Source organism: Polistes dominula, unplaced genomic scaffold (genome assembly GCF_049000335.1).
Source record: "Polistes dominula isolate Pdom_NZ unplaced genomic scaffold, Pdom_raw_medaka contig_23, whole genome shotgun sequence".
Lineage (NCBI taxonomy): Eukaryota > Metazoa > Arthropoda > Insecta > Hymenoptera > Vespidae > Polistes > Polistes dominula.
In genome coordinates, this window is record NW_028300963.1 from 5,495,834 (window position 1) to 5,520,804 (window position 24,971).

The 24,971-nt window shown below is 32.1% G+C and overlaps 1 protein-coding gene across 2 annotated transcripts in view; it reads left to right on the plus strand.

Annotated features, from left to right (window-relative positions):
* LOC107065737 (uncharacterized) overlaps positions 1 to 24,971 on the plus strand; it is a 37,982-nt gene that overhangs the window by 5,126 nt on the left and 7,885 nt on the right. For both annotated transcript variants that reach the window (XM_015319692.2, XM_089172698.1), the window contains exons 3-6: positions 23,092 to 23,212; positions 23,299 to 23,489; positions 23,591 to 23,793; positions 23,868 to 24,087. In XM_015319692.2, the coding sequence (XP_015175178.1) occupies positions 23,092 to 23,212; positions 23,299 to 23,489; positions 23,591 to 23,793; positions 23,868 to 24,087 (735 nt within the window). The remainder of the gene's footprint in view (positions 1 to 23,091; positions 23,213 to 23,298; positions 23,490 to 23,590; positions 23,794 to 23,867; positions 24,088 to 24,971) is intronic.

Sequence of the window (24,971 nt, forward strand, 5' to 3'; positions counted from 1 at the left end):
TAACCTATTCTATTTTAATATAAATTTTTAATTATCATTAAATATAGTTCATTTTTTCTATATTTGATGCAATTCATTATTTCATAATTATTTCAATGTTTAAATCATTCGCGCGCAAAATCGAGTTCCGGTCCCCCAGCAATGTACAGTCAACCCTCCTATAACGCGGTGAGTGCGTACCGCGTTATATGGAAACCGCGCTATAAGAAACTCTGATTTAACCGTACAAACCAGGCTAATTCGTAGCGCGTTCTATGGAGACCAATAAGGACAAGATAAATTATAAATTATTTTTATTGAATTGAAGAGTTTATATAAAGAAATGATACCAAAACTAAACTAAAAAACTGTTTTCCAACAAAAACAAGAAAGACTTTTGTAAAATTTAATCTTTCAACACTCATCCTCGCTGTCAGATAATATGAGTCGCCTAACTCGTCTTCTTTTAATAGGCAAAATGTCTTCCTCACTTGGCTCATCTTCACATTGGTTTTCGATTGTAGCTTTTTTTTCTAACTCCACTAAAACCTCTCTATAGGGAGCTAAGCAATTTCTTAACTCTCTTTTAAACTTTGCGCTACGCACCGTTGAATGATCAGTTTCAATGAAATGGAGTTCTAATTCTTTAGCCAAATTTAGCCCTTTTTTCACATCTTGTAAATCGACATTTGGCACCCATTCGTTTTCCTTATTTTCGTTTACCAATGGATTTGAGGTGGGTGCATCAATTAAATCCATCAGTTCATCCTCATCTAAAGTTTCTTCCCCGAGTACGAGTTCTTCTCTTACATCCTGATGATTTATTGTAAATTCTTCATCGCCTAAACGAGAAGCAATGTTTACTATTTCTGTAACTGGGAATGAAATTGTAGAATCATCTTGTATTGCTTGAACCATTTCAGGTAAAAGGGGTTTCCAACACGCATTAAGCGTTGATGGTTTAATTTCCGCGCAAGCCGATGACACGGTTCTAATACAATCTAAAATAGAAAATTCCATCCAAACTTGAGTAAGGGTTTTATTTTCACTACTTTCTAATCTGTCGAAAATGGTTTGGAAAACTTGGCGTGTGTAATACATTTTTAAAGTTTGAATGACTCCTTGGTCCAAAGGTTGTATTAATGACGTGCAGTTAGGAGGAAGGAAGACAATTTTTACATTTAGATGATCCAGTTGTATGTTGTGGCAACCAGCGTTATCAAGAACCAATAAAACTTTGAAATACAATCCCCGCCTTCTAAACGATTTAGAATTTCGATTTTATCTTCAAGAGATATAAACTTTCTTTTTAACCCTTTCCTTGTTTCTTTCGTGTTTGACATGATGCAAATCTAGGGTTAATAATTACTTTATTATTATTATATTAGAACAAATGAAGAATATTACTTACAGTATTGTAATATAATATATATATATATAAGAGGGCTGTCGCATTTTCAGCTCCGCGTTATATGGAAACCGCCTTCTGAAAGTACCGCGTTATAGGAGGGCTGTCGCATTTTCAGCTCCGCGTTATATGGAAACCGCGTTCTGAGAGTACCGCGTTATAGGAGGGTTGACTGTACATGGCGCATCCCTCCTATAGGATCTCTAGATTACACTAATTAATTTCACAATATCTTTTTCAAATGTTTTCATAATCGGATACTCATAAATAATTGGTGAATACATTTATGTTTGTTATTTGAAATATAAACATAACAAAAGTACAAAGATAGAAGAAATTGTTAGATGAATAAATTGAAATCCTATGGGTAGAGGGTATATGTTTCGTGTGTTAGAAGGATTTAACCAAAGATATATTCTTAGAAGAAAATCGAAGATCTAGATCGTCGAGTACTATACTATATCGGATCGGTGATGCATTTTCACCGTGCGAAAATGCATCGACGATTTCTTCGCATCGATTATTCCGATCGAGTTCCTCGATTAAATGCGATTTTATCCATTTATTTCCACGGCTTTGCATCTATCGCTTTGAAAATGTTTGAATGATCCAAATCTTCATCTATTCTCGATCCATTCTTCCAATAACAAATCCGCATGGATTACAAAAAAATATGTTTAAGTAATAGTTTCTATTTTTATTTTCCAATTCTATAGCAATTATTTTGATTTATTCGCATCCAATAGGTAAAGAGAAAATTGATATTTTAACAAACTCATGCTATGAGTTTCCGAAACACCCACTGAATTTATTTTTAAACACGCTTGACAAGCATGTTAAAATTAAATTTGATTGTATTCAAAACAAAAGGAAGGGTGGGAGGGAGTTTGGGAGGGAGGGAGGTATTAGAGAAAATTTGATTTTTTTCTTTTTTCTTTTGAAATGACGAAATTAACAACGTTCTCGTTGTTCACGTCATTTTTCTTGATAAAATTGCAAACTCACACGCTTCTTATTTACAGTGTATTACGCGTATGTTAGAACGCGTAGCATGATAATGATCGTTCGAGAATATGTTTCTCGGTATCTCATCAATGACATTTTCGCAAGAATCGAGAAAAGTCGGCCTTGGAAAGTCGCCAAAATACTTCCGTGTATCGTGCCTTTCGGAAATTGTATTCTCATACCAGCCAGAACGATGCTCCTTCTCTCTCTTTTCCAATTTTATTTTTATTCATTTCATTCCTTCTCGATTAAATTTTTTTCCAATCGAATTTTCATCATTTTCTTCTTATATTTTAATTTCATTTGATATTTTTTTTTATAGAGGAGGGAGATATTTTATTATAGAAATTAATTATATTTCTTTTCAATATTGTAATAATTAATTTCAACGTCATTTAATTTCTCTCTTCGTTTTTAATTTAATTACATTTATTTTCAATTATCTTTTTTTTTTCTTTTCCCTTCAATTTTTATTCATTTCTCTACACTTTCAAAAATTCATTCTTTTTAGACATTTTCGTAATTGGTTCATCCGGTGACTTATATTTTTTTTTCTTTAATTTTACATCACACATAATTCTTTTGCCCACATTTCTAATGGATTTTTTCTACATTTCCATGCAGCTTACTTTTTTTTTATTCAATTTTACCGGCATATTCCTTTTTCTACTTTATTCAATTCTCTCGAGAGTTATAATTTATTTTTAGATTACTCCAGTCTTGAAAATAATCCAATTAAAAATTATAAAAATTATGAAAATGATTAATTTCAGTTTGCGTTTAACGACAAGCACAAAGTCGTTCGTTAATTAAGAAAAACGTAAATTACAAGAAAAAAGAAAAAGCAACAAGAGACGACTAAGCAGATCAAAAAGAAGAAGGAAATGAAAGATTTGACTGGCGATGTTGTGCATAAACGTTGTTAATTCCATTTCGGCGATCTTCCAAGAAAATCTTTTCTCGATTGCTAATTTAATGCTTTTGAAAAACAGAAAGATGGATAGGAATAATATGACCTTGAAAAAGGACCTTCAAATATTGGAAAAAGTAGAGTAACGTTGTTAAAGTAAAACGTATCGAAGCTTTTACTTAATTCTCATTGATCCATCCCTTTGCATTCTTTCGTTATCTCTTTTTCTCTTTAAATAGGAACTCAAACCACACACCAACACACATGTAAATGCATATGTATCTTACAAAAACATGGATTTTATGATAAAAGCTAGATACAATGCATTGTAATGTAACGAGGAACGTGCGTGTCCGGTTTTTAAAAGGGTGAGGCGGCATTTAAATGGTCAAATCTCGGTCTTCTTCATTGTTCTTTGAATTTGTAATGGAAAGACTCTAGACTCTAAATAACAAAAGACCTCTACTCTTTTTTTTTTTCTTTTTATTTTCTTTTCATTCTTCTTTTTCTTTTTTTTTTTTTTCCTTATTTTCGCGATTTATAATTTTTCGTTGAAAGAAAATGCTCTGTAGCCTCTCTTTTAAAAACCTTAAATGTAGTTTTTTTTTAAATTTCTTTCAGCAAGTCTTTTAATCATATTCGTGATTTTTGTGTCAAAATTTCAAAAGGTGGAACATTTAATTAATGCGAGTTGTATAAATGCATGGGATTATATTTTTCCTTCTTTTTATTTTCAAAAGTAGTTTGGAGTTTTAAGTTTTATTTCTTTTCCTTTTTTCTTCGTCAAATTTCGCGTCAGATACTTCTGTTCTTAATTATATACGCGTGAACGGAATAACTGATGCACGTGATATGTTATTATATTCCATACACAAAATGATATACTATAGGATACAACGTAATACCTCGTGGTTGTACATATTAATGAGGGATTATGTGTTAGAAGTACCGTTTCACAAATCTCAAATACATTTCCAAGAAATGTATCTGTAAGTATTATCTCCAATGTAAACATCAATAATTTCATAGGATGTACTTGTAATAATTAATAAGGAGACTTTAAAGTTAAATGACGTTGTTGTTAAAGAATTAAATAACAAAATATCCTGATAAATGTACCAAAAAAAGGAATTTTCATATTTTTTCAATTGACTAATATAATTGTCATCATTATTTATAACTTTTTATCACAACGTAATGACAATTTGTATATTGCATTTTTCAAAAATGAACCGGTGTTTGTTAGAACTTTCCGGTAAATCTAATATAAATTTAATCGTAGTTAATTGTACAATTGACAAAATTTCAACTTCGTATTATCTTTGGGAGATGAGGAAGAAAAAAAAGGCATAGCGTAAGATAAAAATGATAAATAATAGTTATCGCGTTATTCCCAGTGCATCCAAGTCGGTACACGTAATCGGATCGAGATAAGTACTTCCAATTTAATGGTCGTAGAATCTCTCGCCAACTTTTCCCTCTCTCTATCTCTCTCTCTCTCTCTCTCTCTCTCTCTCTCAACCTTAAACCATGACCTTCCTTGAAAAGATGCTCTTTTCGAACGCAGAAGTCACCAATTATCAAAGTGTGTGCACCATTCGATAGATTTGTTATTTTTACAAAACGTCTGATAACGCGTTGACAACAAAATATTTCTGTAGAAACGATTAGGGTTATTATAGGGTTCTACCCTTCTCCAATGAAGGAGGATGAGAGGTAAAAAAAAAATTTATAAGAGGATAGTGTGCGACGATAATGGACAATGTCCTGTCGGCCGATGTCCCTGCGTCCAAACGGTAGATGTATGTATATTTCTCTTTATATATATATAGAAAGAGAGAGAGTTAGATATAGTAGAGAGGACCCGACACCGGGCTTCATGCGTGATGATGAGGAAACGCCCGATTACAGCGCTTCGAACGAGGTATATGTACATATATAATATCTCTGCGTATATCCTACTACCGATTATTATCATCGCATGCTAACCTAAACTCGCGTGTTTTACTTCCACATATTTACCACCTATTTATATATCATTATTAAAAGTTCAAATAAAAAACACAAAAAGAAAGGCAACCAGTTAAACGTCCTTTTTACTTCGCTCGGTTACCTGTATATTTTTATACTTCATTTTCTTTTTTCTTTTTTATTTAAATTAGAAATAAAGAATGAGTACTACGTTTATTTTGGTTTGTTCGTTATTATTATTTTTACGTATACGAATGTTATAATTATTTTTCAAATAAAATAAATAAACGTGTGTACACGTTGCGTAACTCGATTAACGGTGAATTCTTGTTCAGAACGTGTAAAATATCGTCATTGGTTTTTTAATACCAAAGTATAAAATAAATATCTGCTCTGATTGAATTTATATTAATTGTTTTATTTAAAACGCAATAAAATTTCTATACAATATAGGGCTATTTTATTATTTGAAATTCTCTGCCGCGTAAAGTGTTAAATAATGTTAATTATACTAATTGGGATGATAAATTTGACGACTTTAAAAACAGCAAAACATTATTCTACTATGTCATCGGTTATTTATATTTTTAAATGTAATTTAACTTAAACCCTTCAATATCTCAATTATAAAACATAAATGTTATTTTTTTTTTTATTTAAAATAATGATTCCCTTTCGGGATACATGGAGTGCGTCGACCCGTTTTAATATAATACATCTTTACAAATATACATTTTTACAAATACACCTATACACAAGTACACCTTTATTAACGTCTTCTTACTACCACCTCCTCTTAACACCGCTCTCTTCTTCTACATAATTCTTTCATCCATTCCATTCCCTTTCCGTCCTCTCCCATCAACACTTCTATCCTCTCTTCCGTTTCCGAATAGTTACATTCCCTCATCACATGCATTCCTGTTTCTTTCTCTATCCCACACAATCTGCACATAATCTTCTCATCCTTTTTTATCCAGTATCTGCTTGCCCTCCATTCATTCCCTAATCTGAATCTTGCCATCATATAAAACATAAATGTATTTAAACCACTTTCAAAATAAACGGCTCATCTATTGGAATGAAATTTGCGCAAGTCCTTTGATAATTTAAAACGATATCCTTTTCTGTTCGTTTTAACCGAGCCTTACTTAGAGGGTTAATTAACATTGGCTTGGTTATATACATGCTCTCTGAATCATTTAAGATCTTAGCTTTGCCTCGGAAATTATTTCCACGAAGATTTGCTAGAAATTTGAGCAAATTCCAAGATACATCTATGAATCATCTTTTGATACCTACTGTTTAGATTTCTCACGTTTATCCCCATTTAAAATCAGAGATTCTAAATTTATATTAAAGGTATAAATTTAGAACTCAATTATAATGTAGATTTAGCATTGTAATTTTTCTCGCGAAATCAAAGATATTTGAAATAAATAGCTCGGCTTTAAATGAATCGATTTCTTCTCTCTTTCTCTCTTATTCGAAGAAATGAAAGGAAAAAAAAAAAAAGAACATGAGGTGTGGGCGCCGATATGACTCGAGCCGGTGATCCACATACACGTTTGGCTCTGTTCCAAAGTTAAAGTAAAGACAAAGACAAAGACAAAGACAAAGAAAAATAAAAATAAAAATAAAAATAATAAAGTGGGAGAGTTATGAATGCCCCCCGAGTGGACGTTCATTCATGCGAAGAGACCGAATACGAAGGACGATCGAATATAAAAGAGAGAGAGAGAGAGAGAGAGAGAGAGAGAAAGAAAAGAAAAAAGAAAAAGGAACCCATGTTAGCGGATAGTTGTGTGGAACTCGAGAATCGTTCGATGCAATTTACCGCAATTAAACTTACACACTTTTTTGTTCTCTCCTCCTTTTCATCCAAAAACGTGACAAAAAGCCACAATATTTTTATTTTTAAGTCACTTCCCACGTGACTTAGGACCGATAAGGGTTAATTATAGTTCAAACTATAAGTTATAATATTTTTTCGAACAGTAGTACTGACCGAGGAGTCACTGCGTAAAATCGATTAGAATGCGGCTAAACGCGAGCTCTCAGTTTCGTGAAGAGAAGAATTTTTCTACGCGGAAATAACGATATAATAACGATATAATAACCATATAATAACCATATAATAACGGTATAATAACGGATTCAAATTGATATTCCAGGGAGTTTCGTAACGCGTTGCTATAATTTTCATCGGTTTGTTTTTTCACGTCGTTGGATGACACGAAAAGAGACGCACGGATACATTAAAAAGGATTGACGCGAGTAGTACCGCAAATCGTATGGGCCCAGATATATGGGCCCAGGAAGGGCTCCGATGTGTTTCCGTTAGGGCCACTTAATTCCCTTAACGATATCCGTGCTGCTCACTGTCAGTTGCACGAACCATTGTCGCCAGGAAATCACGTATCTTACTTGGTCAATCAGTAAAGGAGAAACTGACTGCCCCGTAGCGTGGGCGAACCCCTCGCATATTCCGATCGCGTATTCCGATCGCATATTCCAATTCTTTAGATTTTTTTTCTTCAATCTTATCTCTATAAAATTCCCCTGTCACAGTGTTTGTTATTCTTATTCTCCGAAACGACTTGACCGATTTATATGAAATTTTGTGTGTATATTCGGTAGGTATGAGAATAGTTTTTCGTATATTTCTTATACCCCTGAGTGATAAGGGTGACCCACCATAATTATTTTTCCTTTTAAAGGATATTAAGAAAAAAGAGAAAAAAAAGACAAATGATATGTGCGTATATTCAGACAATGTAAAATTATATGATGTGAAGTAAGTGGTGATCTTATGTTACCGCTCATGCGCATTTGGTTCGATATTAAGAAAAAAAGAGAAAAAGAAGACAAATGTTATGTGCGTAGATTCTCTATATATTTATTAGCCACAGCAACGCGTGGCCGGGGCACCCCTAGTTTTTAGATATAAAGATATATTCTGTGTTTGTGTCTGTGTCCGCTCTCTCTCTCTCTCTCTCTCTCTCTCTCTCTCTCTCTGCACCCACAACAATAAATAATTTCGTTTTATATATGAATATAACGCGTAATAATTATAATTGTGTCAGCTAATAATAAAAGCTACGATGCTAACGTATATTCTCTAATAACATCCTTTCGATGCATATAATAGATCGAAGTTGTCGTTTAGGTTATTATTATCACCTATTGTGATACACAACAGTTGCCAGTGGCAGTCGTCGCGTTTCTATTCCGAACTTATTGTTAGGTATTGTTCGGTGTGCTATAGATCGTTAAAATAGAAGTAGATAGTCAATACTTAATGGGGGTTGCTACGTGTACCTTTTTTTTCTTTCTTTTTTTTGTCCGGAAAATCACCGTCACGAATGAAATTTTCTTCTTCTACTTCTTTTTTTCTCTCTGATAAAAAATTTAACGATCTTTCCTATCTCTTTGTTTGTTTTTTTCGTCGTCTCTCTCTCTCTCTCTCTCTCTCTCTCTCTCTCTCCCCATAGCGATCGTTCGCCTTTCAAACTTGTCATCCTAATGCGGAAGTACAGTAGACGTCAATTTTACGGCTCGTTATTTCATTGATCAAGTATATCCTTCAACGCGTTCGGTACAAACCTATTCTATACAAACACAATTAAAAGAAACACAAAAAAAAAGAAATATGAGCCATTTATTTTAAAAGTGGCCCACACAAGTCAATTTACGTTCGAATCGAGATAATGAAGGATTGGCGTTAGATCACATTTAAAAATATAGATAACAGATGACATAGTAGAATAACGTTGTGCGGTTTCTAAAGGTGTCAAATATTCGGTTTATAGGTCACTTTCAAAATCAATGAAATGACGTTTTCAATTCTTTAGAAAGCACAAGTCCATAGGAAAAGTAAGTTTTCCTTCAAATCAAAATAAATGTATACACATTTATGTTATAAATACAACAAAATATTCAGCTTTTATTTTCTGTTAAAAGATATTTACATAAAAATTAATATTGTTTTATTAATTACTAACAAAATTATACCATTATTGAAAAAATGGGGTCGCGCGGTTTATTTTATATTATCTTGAGGTTGTTTTGTTTATTGCATAAAACAAAAATAAATGACATCTCTTAAAGAAATTTCAAAGAAATGATTTAATTAAACTTTGATATGCCAAATGCTTCCTTTTAAATTTTTTCTTTCTTCTTTCAAAAACAGAAGTTTAAAAGTTCAGAAAAAGAAATAAAATGAAACTTTCAGGTAGTTAGATAGATTGTTGAGTCTTCTCCAATTTATGTATGCCGGAGGAATTTCAAATAACTATGGCGTATAAGTTCTTGTATTTTATGTTTGTAAATGGTCCTGTTTCTTGTACAGTAATTTAAATTTGATATTATTAACATTATTAAGGAAATAATTAATGTTTGATGGCTATGATTGGATGTAGGCCACTTTCCAAATAAACGTTTTCATCACTTCAGTAACCAATAAATGTTCGTGTTACCAAATCTTAACTCTTTACGGAGCAGTATTTCAGATAATAAAATAGCCGTATGTTGCATAGAAATTTTATTGCCTTTTAAATAAAACAATTAATATAAATCTATATGCGCATACAACTATTGCAATAATAATATTTCGAGATGGGACTAAAAATGTCTCACCATGAATTACGGTGCATCAAAAGGGTGGGACACTTTTAAATCCCACACCGTGCCACAAAGAGTTAAGGAATACCATTAACAAGTATTTTCTCAGAATGAAAAGATCGTGTAAAAATATAATTATTGTGGTGGTAGCTAACTCGATTTTTTTTGGAAAATGGACCTGTCCATTTTCAAAATAAACTGCTGATATATAGGAATAGAGTTACAGTTAGATAAAGAGAAAAAAAAGTTATCTATTTTCATCCAACAAGAAAGTAGCGGAAAAGATTGAACGAGATCAACTTTTACGATCTTCTTACGTCCCTATAATACTCTTCTATGTCTTTCTTTTCTTTCATTTTCCTTCTTTCTCTCAGATTGTTTCTATCATATTTCAAAGTAGGATAAGGCTAAGAGAGAGAGTGAGAGAGAGAGAGAGAGAGAGAGAGAGAGAGAGAGAGAAGGGAGAACGAGAAAGAGGAACAGAGTCGGTCCGGCCAAGGTCGACCGATCGATTACTCTACGAATTTGCGTAACGGAGATAGAGTTAGAGGGGTTGAAAAGGGGAGACACAAAGACTGAAATATATACAGGGTGTTACTAAAATACGAGGCGCCGAAAATATTTCGTTATTGAATAATTAGACATTGAAGTATTACAAACATAAACTTAAACTTTGTCACTTTCCACGTGATTTACGACCGACCAATAAGGGTTAAATTTAACAAAAAAATCCAATATAGAAGAAGAATTCATTTCGTCAAATTTCATGTGTTACATCTATTATCCTTGACAATGGACCATGAAATACTTGAATAACATGTGTGTCTCTTATATTATTAGAACTTATATAGTAGAACCTATGTAATAGAACCTATGTAATAGAAGTTGTGTAATAGAACTTTGCTGGGTAGATTTTGTTCTTATCGAGACAAAGATGAGAGAGAGGAAAGTATTCGAGCATAAAACTTTAGCACTGGGAGAACCAAGAGATACTGTAAGGACTAAGCGGGGGTGTCGATAACGCGCATGATTGCTGACATGCTGATAGAAGGGGGAAATGGAAGGGGGAATTGGAGGGTTGCTTTCACGTAAGCCGAAGGGTAACTTGTTTCCTTCAACTACCAGTTAATTATTTTCTTATTTTCATTCTGAACTATAAATTGAATTTTACAAAATTGTTCTTTTTTTTCTTCTTTTATTTGTTTATTATTTAAATTTTCTTTTTTTTTTTTTATTCTTTCTTATTTTCTAGAGTAAAAAGAACAAAAAAAAAAAGAAGAACGCGTATAATCCATAGCTTTAATTTCGATCTGTGCGTAGGGGAACTACTTTACAGATACGTATAGATAAAGAAAGTTTTGTTTAAGCATAATAAAATAAAGAATTATTTGTTTTTCTTGGTAAGATCGATCAGTCGATATTACACGAATCGAGTTTTCTTCGGATTACATGGTGGTCAAGACTAAGCACTCATTCAGAAGAAAAAAATATAAAAGAGAACTTCTATCTTATTTATTTGATCTGTATACTTACTGTCTGTCGGTGCTAATCCCATCTTCGTTTATTTAAACACTTTCTCGGAATTTATTTCGATCGAATTCGAAAAAAACGTATTTATAAAATACGTGCGTGTATCTTTTAGAAAAAAGATTTTTTTTTAAGAAAATCATCATTTTTTCCGTGAATCAAATAAGAATATATATTTTGAAATGCCAAAAATTTAAATTTGTCCTTGGTTAAGATCAAAAATAAGGGCTTACTATCGTCCGTAGTACTAGACATTGTTTGGTTCTGCTAGACTCGAGATACTTATTGATTATTCTCTCTCCTTCTCTCTCTCTCTCTCTCTCTCTTTTACATTCTCCTAAGCACGCAATACACGCACTAGACACACACGCATTTATTATACAATACACCCTTTAAACATATAGGTGCATGCATATATCCCACATATACACGTGCATCATTGAACTGGATTTATGTTTTTGTGATGTAGACGTGTGTAACGTAAGAATCAATGAACTCTCATCCCTTTCGCTCTTTTTCTCATGAATTTTACATGAAATTTACATAGTCGTCTACCAATATTTTTCTAAATATTCTTCCTTTTTTTTTCATCGATTTTTTAGCCGACGAATGAACAATAAATTAATATATTTATAAAAAAATAATAAATGACAAAAAATAAGAATATAAGAGAGGAAACGTTATTAATATAATTTTTGTATTGCATACTTATAACAACTTCGTGATCTTATTATTTTTTGTTTTGGAATTGTTATTATTTTTTTCCCCTCATGGCAAAATCTACCCGTTTGATCGATCTTGCGGTTAGTAAAAAAGCCCAGTAGTTTATTTTATCTCGTACGTTCTTGTATACTCGTCGTTGTTCGAGTCTTCTCGTTATACTTCATCGTTTACATCATCCACCGTTAGATGGATCGTTTCCATTTTATATTCCACGAAAAGGTCAGGTTGGAATTTGTTTGTTTTTTTTTGTTCCACTCCGGATACGAGTCGATTAATAATATCCGTTTAATTAGGTTAATAAGTAAATTATAGGTATATTTTATTTTTGAAAATCGACTCAACAACGTTGACATACCAATTATAAATTTTCATTTCCTCTTCGCCATTTTTGGCATGCTTCATTTTTTCCCTTTTCTTTTTCTTTCGTAATTTTTTTGCTTGCATTTATAATCGTCAAAATTTGAGCGATATGTCGAAGAGTTGCATAACGAACAGAAACAAAATGGGGTTTTATCGATTCGCAGAAAAGCGAATAGAACCACCCGATATTCCTCTACGTTTCTCTTTCGTATTTTAGACGACAAAACATAAATCGCATAACGTCGAGATAAGTTCTCAACAAGCTGTCCACCGTTAAACCAACACGTTCAAACGTTTTCTACTATTCATTGCCATGATCTTCTTTTAGATCTTTGATTTTCGTTTTCAGTGACGAACAAAGGCTTCGTATCGGAGTTTTTCACTTTTCAATTGAATCCCTAAACAAATTTTGATGAAAAAATTCATCAAATCGATTGTTATTATTGAAAATAAAAATAAAACTAATAAATTGTACATGCGAGAAAATAATCGAATCGAATTTCTATAGGATACAAAATCAATGAATCAGAGGATAATTTGATTTATTCTATCTGCCAATACTTATTTTTAATTAGTTTATTTGCTCATTTCTAATTATAAAATACAATACTAATCATTCTTTCGAACGGATCGTGTCCGATCGATTAAATCAAATGGTTGCCACTCGAACACTCGAGTCGTTGAAAAATATTACAAATTTTCTAGAAATAGTAATAAAGATTAAAATGAACGATTTTTGATTGGATACAAGAGTGGTTCGTTAGAACGAGTATTTTTATTCGACCAGCTGAATGTCACTACAGAGAAATAGTAGTCGTGCAAAAAGATGAACGATGTTCAAATGATGACGAGCATCTGTTAATAACAGTTTCACACATATGCAGTCAAACTCAGAGGAGAATGATGTTAACTTTGTTTACGAGACTTGACATAATCGTTTTGGAATCTTCGATGAAATCAACTCTTCTTGATGTATTAACATGTTTTTTTTTTTTTTTTTTTTTTTTAATTACACGAGATCGTCATCTTTTTTCTTTGTTTTTTTTTTCTTTCTTCCAAATGATTCATATTTTTGTCTATTTTAAATTGGTTATGAAATAATATTATATAGAATAATAAATTTGATATTGGAATAAGAAAAAAATGTTCAATTTGAAAAATCGATGATGAATCTTTATAGATACAATTTTTTTGTTTAATTATAAAACTACGAAAAAGCCTAGGGATTCTGATATAATTTAAAAATAAATAAAAAAAGTTGAGAAAAAAGAGGTTTTAAATATAACCAAGTAACTTTTAGCTCGTATTTTCAACTTTTCTTTTCTTTTCTTTTTTTTTTTTTTTTTTTTTTTTTTTTTGAAAATAAAGATAAAAAGACAGAAGATAAGATTTTATATTTATAAACCCGAGAGAGATAATTTTGTAACGAAGTTTTTCTCGCTCGAATGAACATTGTGTCAGTGAAAAAGAAAAAGAAAGAGATGAGAGACGACAAGAGACTTGTTAGAATAAACGTTCACAACTCTCTTGGAAATCTTCCGATGCGAGAAAGAGAGAAAGAGAGAAAGAGAAAATTAATATTTAATAAAATTCAATAGAATAATTTCAAGATCATTTCGATTGAAATGTCATTTGATAAGATTTATAAAACAAAAAAGATATTTGTAGGTTCTATTTGTAGGTCTTTAGGTAGTGCAAGTTTTCAATAGATGGCGCTTATTACAATTCAATTATTTCACGTTTTTTTTTCAGATTTACATATGACATAACTAAACTTGCTTTTTATATTTCTTCGTGTATTATTATTTGAAGTATTCCATTCTGTGTTATTATTTTGCATGTTTTTCTAATTTACTAAATAGTTTAGAATTATACTAAATGCAGATAACATACACTTATTTGTTTATATAATGAAAAGACAATGTTGATAATAATAATAATTGATTCATTAAAAGATACAATTAAAAGTAAGAAAAATAAAAGCAAAGTTAGAATGACAAAAGGAAAAAAGTTTGATTGCAATTATACATGACCTTGATGTCCTTATTAGCGTTACTCGAATTCATTATTGGAGCGGATTAATAAGTATGTATAACGTTGCTGAGAAATAGTAAATACATTTCTCTCTCTAACGTTTAATTTAATTGTTCCAAGTCAAGGTTGATTTTTTAATTACTTCTTGTTCGCTTTCACTAAATAAAATATATACAAATTTTATTTCATTAGGAAGTTGGACAGGCATGTATATATGTGTAATTAATATTAAAAAGAAATTCACAATGTCTCTGAGATGATCAATTGTTTACTAATAATAATCAATAAATAGAAAATGATATACCCGTGGAAAAAGAACAATTAATAATTTGATTCGACCTTTGAAATAGGTAGGCGTTTATAGGAATAAAAGATCGATGCGTGTTAATCGTGATACCACATTTCTAACGTGACACGAATTCATGCAACATAATTATAAAGTTTTAACATTGAGACCTACGTAAAACATTATTCAAACAATACCACCACATTTATCCTTACTCGGAAATTGAATGATCGAAAACACGCACATATTATCTGAAAAGATTACAATCATTTTAAGAATATCACGTACGAACGAATTTGAAATGAATTTTACAATCAATCGGTTGAATTTTTTATTTGCGTTTTTTCTAAGAATCATTTTAATACAATGTTATTTTTGTAACGTCGTAATTAGAAAACTTGCGATTAAAGTACAAGGAGTTAGATCGTTGCGTAATATATGAAGATAAAAAGTGATAATAATTCTATCAGGTGTTCGTTCATCGTGATAAGATTAATTTTTATTCTTTCGAGAAAACAATTTTTTAAATATAACAAAAAACAGTATAACAACAATTAATTACAATGAAACAAAAATAAATGCAAAATACTTACATTTGACAAATTTGTTTTCTTACGTATTGAATAGAAGTTAATTTGACATTTTTCCGAAAAAAAAGAAAAATAAAAAGAAAAACGTTTACTTCCTGATTTTGATAAGCTTTAGGAAGGGTGTGCATTACAACGGTATACATTACAACGGTATGCATTACAACGGTGTGCATTACAAAGTGTCATGACCTCGCGCTATTATGTTGTAATTTAAAACGACTTGCTTCGACCCTTTGCATCTATATATGTATATGCGAATGCCAAAGATTTCGTGGCCTCGTCGTCTTTCATCGAGTTAACAAAGTATGTCAAAGGTCGTTCGGTCACTTTCGATCTTGATTTATCTCGTCTACGATGAAAATACTAATTAATTTATCTTTCTTATCCTTATCCTTATTCTTATCCTTATTCTTATTCTTATACTTCCCTTCCAGCCCTTTGTCGTGTATTTATTTTGCGCTTCCTACGATTTTACGATTGACAAAAAGTTTGCTCAAAGTATTCTTTTAATCGAAACATTAATCAAAAACATCGTGAATAACTCGGACAAAAAAGGTCGGGGGGGGGGAGGCGGGATTGTTCGATAAAAGAAACATTGAGTTATTCGTACGAATGAATTATTTTGTGAATAATTTATTGAAAAGAAATAGAAAAATATGCAAGATGTAATAAACCTTTGGCCATTGGAGATGGTGACGTTTTAAGTGACGTGAGAGAGAGTTCGACGATCTGTATTGATCGTGCGAACCCTTGGTGTTACCAAGTCTCACACGAGGATCAATCGTTACGTTACACGATTGCGATAAATAAGCATCGTCCCTTAAGACAAACCAAAATATATTTACATGAAAAATGAAAACTGATTCATATCAAACGAAACAATTGGAACACATAAATGACAGAAATAAATTCAATAGAATTTCTATTTATAAAATATATTATAATTTATTAAACAATAAAATGTTTTGTCAATATTTAAGCGGCTTCAAATTTATTATCGATGAATAATTATTATTTACTCGCATTATTATTACTCGCATTTTCTTGCGATAAGGAGACACGATGTAAACGTCAGACACGCACGCGCTCTCGATAACTTATCGATTTTATCTACATCTCACTTTCTCTCTTTCCCTTCTCTTAATTATACTTTTTATTAATATATATTTTTCTTGTATATTTATTTTTTTTTTAATTTTATTTTATATATATATGTTCATATTTACTTTTAGAGAAATATCATCGATGCTGAACTGCATCTCACAATTCAGCTTAAAATAAATAACAAAACAATTTGAAAAGTAAAAGAATTTAATCTCTCTATAAATTTTATAAATAGTTAATAGTTTGTTTGCAGAAATAAAATAGAAAAATTCTTGCACAACTATTGATTTGAACTGTTTGCGATATAACCCCAATATTGATTCTTTTACATTTCCTAATGAATCAATCGAAATGGATATTAATAATCAAAGTGATTTAAATCTCGTTTCTACGAAACACCTTCGATTGATTAACTTACACTTCGTAAAAAGTTAGTATTTCTTGGAACACATTATTCGTATAAGGTCGATTTTAAAGTTTATACTCTTGAAGAGTCTAACGCGTAATCGGATTTGCGACGATTAGCGAGAAAGAAAAGTATTCGCTTTCAATTTCAAACTTTGATCAAAGGTTAATTGTTGTCGATCGATTATAAACGTTTTACTAATAGCGATAATCTTTTCCTACACATTTTTTTTTTTATTTGCTAAACGACCAATATAATTGATGAACAATCTATCCATCGATATTTGAGCCGTTTATTTTGAAACTGGCCTAAATCCATTTATGTTTCAATCGAGATATTGAAGGTTTTGCGTTGGATTACATTTAAAAACATAAATAATAAATGTCATATATAACAGAATAATGTGTTTTTCTGTTTCTAAAGATGTCAAATTTATCATCCCAATTAGCATAAATAACATTATTTGAAAAATAATATGTTTTTGATTACTATGATTGGACTTGGGCCACTTTCTAAATAATCTTTTTCATCGCTTCATTTAAGGGTTCATTCTGGTTTATACGCCGAAAAAAAGGCTATTTTCACGATTTTTTTTTAGGCTTTGTAGGATACATATACATATGAAAGTTGTTGGGTATAATAAATACACTCTAAAAGTACGAGAAAAAATTTTTTTTTTATTGTTTTAAACATTTTTTGACATTCAAAATGGCTGACAAACGTGAACCCTTCAAAACTAGGTATGCTGTTGGCGGGCATCGAAATTTGAGAACGGGTGATCTAAAACAAAAAAATTAAACGGTTTTAAATTCAGTATGACAATGGCTATCGGGTATGCTAAAACTATCAATTTTTATGAAAACAAAACAAAATGACGGCCATTTTTCGAAAAAAAATCGTTGATTTTTTTCGTACTTTTTTGTAAAAAAAAATAGTAAAAATTAATATTTTGACTTGGTTATAGCATGCGAGATAGCCATTCATGTTTAGAGTATGTTGTTAAAATTTCAGAAGGATCGGTTGAGTAGTTTCGGAGATATCATGCCCGCCAACCGAAAAAACGTTGTTTCGAGAAAAACGCGTTTAAAGTTTCTTTTACCAAATTTTTGAAAAGTCTGACTTTACCTTATTCTGCGATGCCTGCATCACACAGTATGCCTTCTGCTTCTTCAAAATACTCATTTTCTTCCACTCTAGCCTTTTTTCGTTGTGTCCTGGCCTCTTTTAAAGATTCTCCGCTCAAACGATTGGCTGAGCGCACACGCGTGTTGCCGCGGTTACTAGCGTAATTGACTGCGATAGGGCCAAGTTTTATCCCCAAAACGAGCATTATTTTCAGTATTAGATCAAAACCTTCGTTGAATATACAAGCTGCCAATTTACAAGCTATTTCAACAATATTTTTACCATTAAATAGGTGTTTAGGCACCATAGCCCAAACGCATTTGTTGAAGCACTCATTATTATTTTAAATGTGTGGCCACCTAAACATCTTTCAAGTAATTCTGTTTTTGTCAGGTCAACATCAACCTTTTGTTTTTTGCTGCTATATTCATGCAGAGACATTTCCACTTACACCATCGCAGATGGTTTGTCTCCTCTATCTGTAATATCTCTATGTGTTTGGGTCGCAAAATAATATACTTAAACTACTCGGATCGTTCTAAAATTTTTGTATGATAATTCTACATATGTCTACTTTCGAAAAATGCACAAAAAAAAATGATTTTCTCAAAATGATAAACCAGAATGAACCCTTAAGGGGTGAAATAAAATATAGAAGAGCGTTTTTTTTTTCTTCTTCTTATCGGTTCCTGTATTTGGTGTCTTGGGTTCCCTATAATTCTTACATGGCGCTTACGTGATACATGTAACGGTTCCCTGCGTTCGGCAATTCAAACGCGTATAATTCGATTGAAGCCAACTCGATAATCGTTCTTCTTGACGAGGGGTCTCAAATTCTTCTCGCTCGTGTCTCTCTCCTTTGCGTTCACGTTTCTTTTCGTCAAAAAACAAATATATATATATATATATATATATATATATATATAAAAGAAAAGCATGTTCCTTCTATCGGAATTTGTTTTATGCTTCATTAATTATTATATGTATGTGTTAAGTGGATTAATTTCATTACAAATGATATTATATACCGTGGGCTTTCTATATGCATTCTACATGCATTCTACGTGCATTCTATGCATTCTATGCATTCATCGTGTAATTAAATTTTGAAAACTGGTAACGTTAGTGTATTTGTATTCGTGTTCGAATATTGATTTTACATTTCAACTGACTACCTACTATTAATATTCTATTAATTTCATCTCAACAGTAAGTAGAATAGTTTAATAGCAAAATCATGTTGTTATTCTAATCACTGTATGGTAAGTCAATTTTCAAAGATAATCAATTTCGAAATGTAATTTTCTATTTAATGGGATATTTCTTATTCTGATGGTAAAATGTACTATACGTCAGTTACTAATTTTCAAAGTTTTATAGAAAAATAAATGAATGGAAGAGGTAGTACCACTGATGTTACTCGATATTCTTTTCAATTTAAAAACTTTTCTTTCAGTAGCTATCAGCGATGTATCCTCTTCGAAAAGAGTTGGAAAAAAAAAGTTAACAATTTTTAACGAGCCATCGGAGAAAAAGAAAGTCTATCTCTTTTTTGCGTTGGTCCGCATATTCTATGTTTAGAATAGTCCAAGGCAAAGTTAGCGATGAAGGAAATATTATTTCTTTTTTCAACAAGAAAGATAATAAAATTGCAATAATCCTACAAGAGGAAATTTGTATAATAACATTTCTGGAATACTTCTGTCTAATACTTCTGTCTAATACTTCTTTAAATTCATTAATTGTACAATTTGGTGAGACGAACATTTGTTGGTTACTGAAGTGATGACAAAGTTTTTCTTTGAAAGTGGCCTAAATCCAATCATTAATGTTAATCTTAAATAAATGCTAATTGGGATGATAAATTGTTGACACCTTTAGAAACTGAAAAACATTGCAACCTCTTAGTTTCCGCCATGGAACGCCATAGAAAGATATTTCATTTCAATAGTTAAAGCAACTAATATTTTCCTAATTGAATAATAAAGAAGAATTTCAATATAAAGGGTGAATAAGATTCGTTTAAAAGAAAGTATCATCGAACTGTTCAAAACTATATCAGAGTTGAAAAAAAGAAAGTAATAAAGATCTACAATAGCATGAAATTCGATCAATGACTATGACGGTTGAGAGAGAACATGTTTTTAGGTGAAAAACCGCTTTGTAACTGGAGAATAATGCGAGTAACTGTAAACGAGAAGCCTTAGTGTTGTATCTGTAGTAGAATACTTGCGATGGTAGTAGAGTTTGAAGAATCTACTCGACAAATTTCTCAATTTCATAGTTGTCTGTCTTGCACACTAATCTAACCCCGTACACTTTGTTGCTCTTCTTCACCACCCGTAGAAATGTTCATCAAAAACAATATTCGTAGCACTAACAAAATAATATTCATTAATTCAAATGACTTATCATTATTTGTGTGTTTTTTTTTCTTTTTTTTTTTTAAGAAGAATTCTATATAGATAGATGACATTGATAATGTTAAAAGAAAACGACCATAAAACATTAAACGCTCGTTTGCGAGTTTAATTGTTTGCACAGACGTCGCATGCACATATGGTTTTTTATTTGCATCTTGTTCTATACACGCTATACATAACATACGTTTATTATACACTTGTCTACTACTACTCGTTCATTGTCGCGTTTTTGTCATGACCATCATCGACGAAGAAAAGAATTAAAAAAAATGGGACAAATAAATGATGTCAGTGTATTAATCTTGTGACGTAATCTAGAACGTACTAGGAAGAAGAAGCAAATAATATGCTTTTGGTGTTTAAGAAAAATGACGAAAAGATGATCATAGGCATCTTTATTTTTTTTCTTCTTCTTCTTCATTATCGTAATATTCGAAACGTTCCTTTCAAAGATTATATTCACAGAACTTTATTTACGAAACGTGCCTAAGTGCTTCTCGTGATCGTGCTACCAGATCGACGTTGTTATATCACTTTGCATAATCGATTCGCACGTGTGCATGTGCGTGTGCGTGTGCGTGTGTATTCGTGCGAATATAAGGACGCAAACACGCCTACGGGATGAATATTAGCGAATTAATCGTTCAATACGATCGAGATTTATTATATCCTTCGATCTAATTATAATTTCTATTTGCATTTACAGATATATGCAATTACGTAGAATTTTTGTTCTAAGAAAAATATGACTATGTGAATATTGATACTTTCGTCTATTATTGGTCCAATAGAATCACTTTGTTATATTATTACTATTAATATTATTATGATTATTATATGCGAACGAAAAAACGAAGAAAGCTTTAGAATTTGATATCTCATAACAACCGGAAATCACGTGAGCTCAAGCTATTTTTAAGCTTGCAAAAGTGGCTAATTTAGAACGTAAGCAAACCACTTGTGATAATATCGATAATAGACAAAAGATAGAACATAAGCATTTTTTGATAATAATCAGGTTAGCACACGAGGAAGTTTCGAGTACACCTTTTTAAATACGTATATTTAAAATATATATAACATACACTTTAATTATATATTATTTATTTATTTATTCGATATGACGACGTGATATACGGGATGAGATTTTTTCGAACGAACATTTCGAGAACAAAAGTTGTACATTATTTTAGGATAAAAATAAAACGAAAGTATTTCAAGGTTAATTATTATTTTTTTTTTTATCTGAATAATTTAAGTTGATATTCTTCCATCCGCCCACCAGAGATATATGTTGTTCTTGATATTCCTATGGTGTCGCATGATTTCTCGCAACTCTCTACGCGCTTTATCTACACTTAAAGCCAATCGTGTACTTTTAGAATCCGATCGTTTAAAGGTCATTTCAAAGCGATTCCCTGCCGTAATGAGCGTAATGGAACTTTATGAATAGCGCCTAATCGCGACGAGGAGGACGCAATTGCAGCTGTTCTTCTGCTGTTCGTTCAATACTTTTTTCGTAGTATAATTTTGTACGCTAGTAGAATTACAAAGAAGAAAAAAACTAAAGGAAGGAAGGAAGGAAGGAAGGAAAGAAGGAAAGAAAATTCTAGATGATTCGGTAACTTCCGGTTTTGTAATACTCCGAAGGGTAGTTCCCGTTATGATGGCCTACCATGCAGCCTGTTGGACACGCGAACAATTTTCCGACGACAAGAACACCGTTGCAAAGCGACTCCCTCGACGCACGTGTCTCGCCTATTGATAAATCGATAACATTTCTTCAAACGTACATAGAGACACACACACAACACGCACACAAGTATGTGCGCAGGATGCGTGTTTTGAAACATGGTTGCTACGAAACACCCACGACGATCTCGATCTAACGCAAAATAGGTTTCCTTTTCACCCAAGGGTTCTTGACGTCCACGATTATTCTTCAAACAAATAAATTGCCTCACATTTTCTTTCTTCTTTTACAAGTATTAGAATATTAATAATGATATAATAAACAAACCCTGATTCAAATATAAATGGAATTATAGGTTACTTTCAAAATAAACGACTCATTTAAATAATGCAACGGAACATGTCTAATTCCTTGAACAATGTGTGTATGCAATGTGTGGGACAATACGGATTATAATATATTAAATACATAAAACATAAAGTAAGATCTGCACTATTTGTTGTTTCGTAATCCAACAGCTAAATGTCTCGGCACGTTACCCCCATCTTTAGAAATCTTCTATGTTTGATCCAGTTTCGTTAAAAATATTACATATTTTCTATCGATGGGAAATAAACGAAAATTCTTCTCTTAACATTTTACTGACCGCTAGCTTATTAATAGGCTTTTTTGTCGCCAATCGGTAACTTAACTCGGTAACTTAATCGCTTGACACGGCGATGAACAGTCATTGTCATTACATAAAGAATAATTTTTTATTAGAATCTTATTAATATTTGATTAAAATCAGTTATTGTAATCTGTTAGTAGATTCTGTTAGTAGAACGGATGTGGTGCGTATACTGTTTAAAATCTAGCGGTCGATAAAGTGTTACAATTTGAACGTTTTGAATGACTCCACCTATCATATGATTTTATTTATAGGGAAGAAGTTCAGGAGCATACGGTCAGGTGGAACGCAAAGTTCGAGTTCTGTTGTAAAATGAGTGCAAATGCGTCAACTGGTGTTCTCGATCCATGCATCTTAAGGATATCAGTAAGGAAGGTAAGATTTAACACAAATGAATGGTTTAAACAATAGGATTGTTGTAATTCGATTGCGTGTAAAAGTAGCCATTTCGATGGTTGTAGGAATTGAAGGGAGGCAGGTCCTTCCAGAGGCTAGGTTTTACCGACCTGAACCTTGCCGAATTCGCAGGAGCTGGTCTCTGTCGAAGGAGGTGTCTCCTTGAAGGTTATGACGCGAGACATCGTCAAGATAATTCTATGCTGAGAGTAGCTATTAAGATGAACATACGTTCCGGAGATATTCTATTCAAAGTGTGAGTGTCCTCCCAGGCCAACGTGTGTTTTTGCCAAAGACCAAATACCCCAAAGGCCAAAGGACCAAAGGGTTAATCTTTATGACTGTCTTTTACTGTAGACCTTCACCATCGTTAAAACAAACTCAACTAGCAGTTCCCGGTGTCCCCGGTGTGCCAGGAGTTACGGCTGACGAGGTGACCGTTGAAAGATGTAGCAACAGAGAAGATTACGTTTCTAGTGGTTCATTGGCTGGTAGTATAGCTAGTGCGAGCAGTGGTTTCGGTAGTCTTCCCAAGAAAAGGCCAGCACTGTTTTCCTCCGGTAAATATATATGAAAAAGAAGATATCCAAGTTGATATTTAACAATGGTTCGTTTAACGATGGGTTCCTTGTAGAACTTCTCAGTGGTACGGAAACATACGATCCGATGACCCTAAGCGAGATCGTACCTTCGGCAATTCCGGTCGAAGCATTGACAGAAGCGCACACAGAATCGGGTCATTCGAGGAATAGCAGCAATACCAGTCAACTAAGCAAAGGATCTGGATATGGATCCTTAAACTCGCACAGTCAACACAGTAGACAGAGCAGTAGTGGTGACAGTGGCCATATTAGGTAAACATTCCGAATGGACCCAAGGATAACTAATGAAATAGAACAATTATACAATTTTGTAACTTTTTGTTAAGACAGAAATGGGGAAAATTCCAACGAAAACGATAACTAAAATATCCTCTCGGTAGGACATAAGGACGTACATACACATAAAACACGAATACTAATCTGTACAAAATACAAATGCTCGAAAATAATGTTCATTCAAAGCAACATAAACGCAGAAATAAGCGCATGGCTGCTCCGAAGAGGGAGAGGGGAGTTTGGATGTTCTTCACGACTTTTTAACGCATTGCCTGCTGGATAACACAATCAATTTTCTATTTTTTTATCTTCTTCTTTTCTCTACTATATACTTATCTTGCTCTTCTTTTTTCTTTTCTTTTTTTTTCTTTTTTTCTTTTCTTTGCGCGAAAGATCTCTCGGTGCTATGATATTTCATTTGAACGAAAGTAATATAATTCGTAACAAGATTCGTCATCAAGATTTTTCAAAAGGTTTTTCATATTGCTGTGCTGTACTACGCTTTTACCGACTACTAATAATTCCAACACGGATCTTTAATTGGAATCAAGGGACTTGACTTGAGAAGATCGTACCCTTCGCATTTTTTTCACACTTATGCATATTTTTTAATCAATGACTTTTGTATCTTTTTTCTTCTCATTCGATCTATCTATCAATCTATTTTCCTATCTCTATCTATTGGTTGATTTACTTATCTCTCTTTCTCTCCTCCTCCCTCCCCCCCACCTTCCACAAAAAAAGAAGAATCATCAAAATTTAATCAAACCTTAGTTGTTTTAGACAATTGTTCATATTATTTTTCTTCTGTTCTTTATGATTTATGCATGCTTGAAGAAAAAAAGAACAAATTTGTGTTA